The following is a 7355-nucleotide window of genomic DNA, read 5'->3' as shown; positions in this document are numbered from 1 at the left end:
CGAGTTACAGTCTCGATCCCGCGCATTATTATACACTACCAGGTTTCACGTGGGATGCCATGCTGAAACATACGCGCGTAAGATTTGAATTGCTCACTGACATTGATATGGTCATGTTCATTGAGCGCGGTATACGCGGTGGCTTCAGTCAATGTTCCGACAGATATGCGCAGGCTAATAACAAGTACATGCGTTCGTACGACCCGTCGGAACCGTCGACGTACTTAATGTACTACGACGTTAACAACTTGTACAATTGGGCGATGTGTCAACCATTGCCATACGCCGAATTTCAATGGGTCAAAGACGTTGCGAACTTTGACGTGAGCGCAATCGCTCTGGATTCGCTCATCGGTTATATTCTCGAGGTCGATCTCGAGTATCCACAACATCTCCATGACGTTCACGCGGACCTGCCTTTCTGCCCGACGCGCGATAAGCCGCCTGGCAAGCGCGAGGATGAACTTCCAGCGCTTACAATAAACAGCGTTACATCATTCACTACCGCAACCTACAGCAATGTACTCGTCACGGTCTTTGCGTAACAAAGATCCATCGGGTGTTACAATTCGCGCAATCTCCATGGCTTCGCGAGTACATCCAACTCAATACCAATTTCAGAACTAATGCGAAAAACGATTTTGAAAAAAATTTGTATAAATTAATGAACAACGCGGTTTTCGGAAAAACCATGGAGAATGTGCGCAATCACGTCGACGTAAAATTATTAACAAAGTGGGACGGACAATACGGCGAAGAGGCAATGATCGCGAAACCGAATTTCCACAGTTGTAGCATCTTTGCGGAAAATTTAATCGCCGTCGAACTGCGTAAACTCGAGGTGAAGTTCAACAAGCCGATTTACTTGGGTATGTGTATACTCGATATATCGAAAGTCTGCTTGTACGAATTTCACTACGACTACATGTTACCACTGTTTCACGATAAATGCAAAAGCATGTACACCGACACGGACAGTCTCATTTACCACATAGAATGCGAGAACATTTACGAGACTATTAAACACGATATCGCTAGATTCGACACGAGCGATTATCCGGCGGACAACGCATACGGTATGTCTCTCACGAATACAAAAGTACCAGGTCTTATGAAGGATGAGAACAACGGTATGATAACGACCGAATTCGTTGGGCTCAGAGCGAAGATGTACGCGGTGAGGGTAGATGGCAAAAAGGACACCAAAAAAGCAAAAGGTGTAAAGAGTAACGTAGTAGCGCGAACGATAACGTTCGGCGATTACACGCGGTGCTTGAACGAAGAGATCAAAATGACTCGTCGTCAATCGTGTATACGATCTAAACTGCATGAGGTATACACGATATCCGAATCGAAAATCGTTCTGATCCCATACGACGACAAACGATACGTCGTACCGAACACGACGGAGACGTTACCGTGGGGACACTGGCGGATACCTTTGTAATATATGCATTAACATTTATGTTACTACTAAGTACTACTATTATTGTATTGTAATTTACACTTTATGTATGTTTTTTACGTTTAAATAAGTATTGCTATTATGTTTTATGTAGTACCATTTATTATGTATTATTATTTTCAATTCGTGTATCAACCATTTTCTTATATATGTATGTGTTACGTCCTGAGCACGAGACTAGGGAGTTTTTGCAATAACGTGAATTCAGATACGGTGAACGTTAAAGTCACGTTATCTGATAGAAAACGAAACTGCGCATGCGCATTATTTACCGTGACGCTATTCTGATAACGTCCAACCTTATTTCTTAGCAAATAAGGTTCGTGATTAGCGTCGACATTATAACCTAATAGCATGGTGGCAGAACATAACCATAGCCACTACGAACTTTAGACTACGATTCACGAATGAGGATGACCTCGTACTCTTAAAAGAGGTTACATCTCTAAATCCATACGAAGATAAGGAAAGATGGAAAACCATTGCAGACCGTGTGGGAGCAGCATCTAAAAAAAATTTCAGTGTACGTGCTGTCCGAGATCATGTCGAGCATCTTCTTAAAAACTGGATAAAAACAAATCGTGCGAACTTGAAAAAGTAAGTATTCTAAACGTTTATGTAAACTATAAAATAACTATACTACAAAATAAACTCAAAAATGATAGTCTCTTAAAAACATTATATAACTTCACTATTGATTCGATTTACATAATTTTAGATGCGAAATTCGTCTGACTAATGATATTAATTTGTAGATCAGGAATAAAAGAAGAATACACAGAAAAGGAACAGCTGCTTCAAGAAATAGAAGATTTGCAACAAGAATATAAAGGAACAGCTGCTTCAAAAAAAAGTAACAATTCTAACCTACAAAACCGAGGAATACAAGCAAGAGATACAGCATTAAGACATGTTAATCTGTCGGAGACAAATGAAAATGTTAATCTGTCGGAGACAAGTGAATTAGAACTTCAAGAACTTACGTTACCTATCTCTTCAACAAACGCTCCATCAAGTCCGACGTTAACACCAGTAGCATTACAACAAGATTTTATTCCTTTTACGTGTTTAACGGATACTCTATCAATAAGTTCAGTACCACATCACTATTCACCACAACCAATACTATCACCAGGATTAACACCATCACCATCACCAGAATCAGTAGCATTACCATCACCAGGATCAGTACCATCACCAAGATCATTATCAACATCTCCTAGAACGCCATTATCAACTTTACAAGGTCCTATAAGAAATAAAGTTCGTGGTGGACTTAAAAATTCAACATTATATTTTCTAGAAGAAAAACACAACAAAGAAATACAATTTGAGAAACAGAAATTACAATTGGAAGAAGAAAAATTACAATTTGAAAAAGTAAAATTTGAATTACAAAAGAAAGAACGGGAAATCAGATTGCAATTGGAATCAGAAGAAAGAAGACACAGTATTGCTGCAACAGATCAGCAAAGGCATTTAATGGAAAAATTATTGCATCTCATCGATAAAAAGATATAATTTTAGGTTTATTTTCGTATGCTCCAACATGTTTCTATCATAGCTCCTACTCACTTCAAAGACGTTCGTTGGAATGAGTAGGAGCTATAAAAGCATTTTGGAACATGTGGCGCAAACAAACCTTTTAATTATTTTTTTGACATTTTATATTTTCCATGAGGTGCAAAAATACATTTATATTTCTTGTTGAGATAAATATTAATTTTTTTATATATTTGAAATACTTACCTAAAATTATATTGCATGTTATAAAGAGAAATATTAATATAAAAAAAGATTGAATATAATATAAGTATTACTTTATTCATAGAAAAAATGAATGGAAGAATTTGCATAAAATGACATATGAATATTACTTTATTTATGTATCGATTTTAAATCATATTATTTTAACGAAAAGCTTTTTAATTATTAAATCGCAAATTCTATTCTATACGTACATATATTTGTGAAATTCATTAAATTGTTTTGTTTCCTAAACATTTTTTATTAAAGTAAATATTTACTTACGAGAATATGTCATCGTAATGAACAATAAATCGTATAAAATTAATGCGTCCAAGACAGAAAAAGGAAAAGATTATTAGTTTACAAAAAGTTTAATAACTCTTACATAATTACTTCATAACATAATACAATTTGATTACATAATTTGGAAAATAAATACCGAGTAATGAAATTTTACTGATGGCGAGAGGTAGAAGATTAAGTTCAATTAGTTTAAGTATCAGTCAGGATGATTATAAAGTGCCTCTGTATAGGATTTTTTGTTGATTTCTAATTTCTAATTGTTTTTAAAGAAAAATTTTCTATCATAATTTTAGAAAATGTGAACTCGATACACGTTTTTTTAAACTTAATTTTGATATCTTCAAATAACTGCATATAATGTTATATACATAAATGTAAATAATAGAATTTCAGGTTTAAAATTTTTTATGTATTGATTTATTATTTGTGGATTATACGAATCATATAAAAGTAAAGCTACTATAAATGCTAAAAGCATTCAATCTGTGATAATACAAACCCTAATAACACACTTTATCCAGGATACATCCTGAGGATGTCCTTAGGATGTTCAAAGGATATACATCCTTTGGACGTCCTCAGGACGTCCCCTGGAGATCTGTGTTGTTAGGGAAGACATATGTATATTAGAGAAAAAAGATATCAAGATTTTAAGATTTGTGTAAATATTTCACATTTTTTCCAAACATGTTTTTATATATTTTGTGAAATAAATATTTTATATATTTGAAATATCTATTCTGTAAACGTAGACCTATCTTATACGAATTTATGTAGAATTTTTGTGGATAAAATAAAAAGCTCTTAATATATCTAGATATCCTTTAATATAATTTGTCTTGTAACATTGTTTATCTGTCTGCATTCTTTCTGTAATTTATATATTCTATTACATTTTACATTTATAAATGAACATTAAAGTAAGTATTCTTCTAATGTATGCGGATTAATATTAAAATATTGAGCAGTTTGGTTACTGTATAAACATGTGTGACAATTTGCCAAAATTGTTGCTGTTTTGTACATTGAAACTACATCTTGAAGCAAGAGTTTCTGGTTTTTCTTGAAATCAAGGAATGCAAATAGCATTATTATTTTACTAAAACCCCATTCGACCGCTTGCCTTACAGAGCTCATTCTTAAATTAAAGATCTCTTGTTCATGAGTCAATACTCTACTCGTATATGGTCTAAATAATAGTTCGTGCATAGGATAAGCAGAATCTCCGTAAAATACAAAATTAGTATCTGGAAATGATGCACACCTTTGTAATTGAGGATACAAAAGCGAGTCTCTAAATATACCTGTAAAGAAAATATAATATATCTTTGACTATGCTATAATGCTAAATCAGCTACATTTATAGAATACCTGCGTCATGTCGTCTACCAGAATAGGGTCCATGAAGACTAACTACTATACCATCTGGACATAGTACAGATTGATATTTGAGACAATGTTGCCGTTTATGACCAGAATAATACTCTTGTTGATTCACAGATGGTCGACATATTGCTCGTGCTGTACCGTCAATGAATCCCCAGCAATTTCGCACAGGTGCTCTTTTCATAGAAACAGCCTTTAAAAAAAAATAAATTTCACTTATTATTGTAACAAAACCATTTAAGATATTTTATATATATACATCATATCAATTATATCAAGCTCTTGACGATATATCAAGGTCTCGAGGTGGACAGAGCTAACGAGCACATTTATAAAATACAGACAATTTTGTAGATTAATCCATGAGCCAAAATGTCTGTCTGGAAAGTTAATGTGTAACTTGTATAAAAAGAATGTATTGAGAAAATATAAATATATAACGCTCATTATTGTTCTCATTAACCTTTCTTTGTTAATAGTTTTGTTTTTAATTGTAGCCTCTCACCTGTGAATAATATTCGAGCTTGTTTCTATTAAGCCATGGTAGATTATTTAGATCTGTCAATAAATGTCCTTTCTGTCGTTGAATTAGTCTCATTACAGTATTGGAAATTACTGAGAGATAAGGAACAGACAGGCCAAATTTAATTTCTAAATCTGACAGTCTATTAGGATATGCTAAACGTCTCAAGTATATACATAAACCTTCTATACCTATAAAAAATTCAAAAGAATCTTTGTATTTTCACGTGAGTGTTTTACAGATTAGCTTATATATCATAATCCTATAAATCAGTTAACTTACCTGAAACGACATATCGATTTTCTGTTTCTATTTGGTAAGGTATACCAAGAGCAGCTGCAAGTCTTCCAATGTGTTCTCTTTCAAATCGAAATTTTGCTTTACATTCCTGTGGCATCAAATTATTTAAATCTAATCCTTCATATTGCATATTTCTAATAAAGGCATTATTACGTGGTGCCAACAACTCTTGTATAATAACATCTTCCACGAAATTAAAATCGTACATGGCAAGCTGTAATAAGTCCTCCATCTTATGTCACCGTAGCGTCCTGCGTCCGTTGCGCAAAAACTCTTATTGGTTAGAGCACGTAAAGATGAAATACGGTTTAAGTCATGTGACTTTAGCGTTCACCGTATCTGAATTCACGTTATTGCAAAAACTCCCTACTTTCGCGGTTACGAGACGCGGCATAACTTGGCGGGAACGTGGATCGCGGAGCGGGGCGCGCGGGGCGAAGCCTTGGCTTCTACGCGGTGTTTTGACGCGTTTTTCAGTGTTGAGAATCGGCAGCTGTCACCAGTGCTCAGAAACGAGCACGAAATTCGGAGATATAATACTTATGTAATTACGAGAGATTTAAATGATTAACCCTCCGTGCTCTTCCGACAAAATAATATGGAGAGTTTAGAGGATGCGTCAGTTGGCTTCATCTCGCATGTCTCTCTATCTATGGTCTCCGATAGGTCGGGAAGAACAGAGAAGGATATAGGAAGGCCTTAAGGGCAAAGAAATAAAGTGAATACAAGTGGTTATGAGTCGATAATTTTAATACTAAGACTACAAGGCGCGTGACTTATGACGCGAGGTTTGGCCGTAATTAAGATAGGCCTGGTGGATTTACGGGCAGGTGCCACGTGTGGTGGGGACCGAGGCGGCGCAAGTCGCGGAGGTGGAAGCGCGGAAACTGCGGGTTCCCGAGAGACGGTTTTCTCTTCGGTAGATTCGGACTCCGCGAGGCTGGCCGGCGGGGTTGACGCGACGACAGTGACATTTTCGGAGCCCCCAAGCTCTTCCTCCCAATGTTCCGAGGAGTTAAAGTTTCCTCTCGGTGAGGAGCTCCTACTGGAGCTTCTTAAGATGCACGCGCCAGCCTCCTCGTTTGCCGCGCGGACGTTTCTTCTGCGGCATCTAAGCCCAGAAAAAACGTTTGTGAATATGGCAGTTAGAAAAAGAGAGTAGGAGTGCGGAGGCCTCGACGCCGTGGAAGGCGCTCGTTTGGAGTTCCGCAGGGAGTTAGCTTCGGCGTCGCTATGGGCAGCGCTGTCGAAACCAAGTGAGGAGATAGCCCGTCAGACGCCGTGGTTGGCGCACGATCGGGGCTGGATTTCTGTGGGAAGTGCCGAAGATCAGGAGCGCTACTTAAAGCGCTAGAAGTGCTTACCGTTATGGATTTTTGGAAGAAATAGGAGACTTGTCTTTAGACGCTCTGCTTTATATACTGTTTATTTCGTGGCCTTTCGCGGCAAGGGGATGTTTTCGCTCACGTGCCATTGCGAAATCACTATTACGTGCCGATTGTGTAATTTGTACTTTATTCTAATGATAATAGGGTTTTGGTTAGATCGCGCGTTTTATCCTGCTGCGGGGGTCGCGGGATTTGTAATCGCGCGTTTGGCTATCGTGTATCGCGGCCCGTTGCGGCAGGG

General features: G+C 37.0%; 1 protein-coding gene and 1 pseudogene across 1 annotated transcript; both read right to left on the bottom strand.

Moving 5' to 3' along the window:
* Positions 1-4361: 4361 nt before the first annotated feature.
* On the bottom strand, positions 4362-6055 carry LOC108770823 (uncharacterized). Its single transcript, XM_018522548.1, has 4 exons — positions 5709-6055; positions 5409-5617; positions 4889-5096; positions 4362-4821 (listed from the first exon to the last, which is right to left on the bottom strand). The coding sequence occupies exons 1-4, from the start codon at positions 5956-5958 to the stop codon at positions 4433-4435; spliced, it is 1056 nt and encodes a 351-aa protein (XP_018378050.1). The 5' UTR covers positions 5959-6055; the 3' UTR covers positions 4362-4432.
* A 238-nt stretch (positions 6056-6293) lies between these two features.
* The window catches only part of LOC108770821 (glutaryl-CoA dehydrogenase, mitochondrial-like), a 4986-nt pseudogene continuing 3924 nt past the window's right edge, over positions 6294-7355 (bottom strand).

This window comes from Trachymyrmex cornetzi, unplaced genomic scaffold (assembly GCF_001594075.2).
Source record: "Trachymyrmex cornetzi isolate Tcor2-1 unplaced genomic scaffold, Tcor1.1 scaffold135, whole genome shotgun sequence".
In the NCBI taxonomy this organism is placed as follows: Eukaryota; Metazoa; Arthropoda; class Insecta; order Hymenoptera; family Formicidae; genus Trachymyrmex; species Trachymyrmex cornetzi.
The sequence above is the reverse complement of the archived record's forward strand: the minus strand, read 5'-3'. Positions and strand labels throughout refer to the sequence as shown.

What these genes read in the sequence shown, in the direction of transcription:
- LOC108770823 (XM_018522548.1), bottom strand. Translation starts at nt 5,958, where the DNA reads ATGGAGGACTTATTACAGCTTGCCATGTACGATTTTAATTTCGTGGAA. An exon ending in AAATCGATATGTCGTTTCAG is followed by an intron (nt 5,618 to 5,708) that starts GTAAGTTAACTG and finishes AATTTTTTATAG; the next exon opens with GTATAGAAGGTTTATGTATA. An exon ending in AGCTCGAATATTATTCACAG is followed by an intron (nt 5,097 to 5,408) that starts GTGAGAGGCTAC and finishes TTTTTTTTAAAG; the next exon opens with GCTGTTTCTATGAAAAGAGC.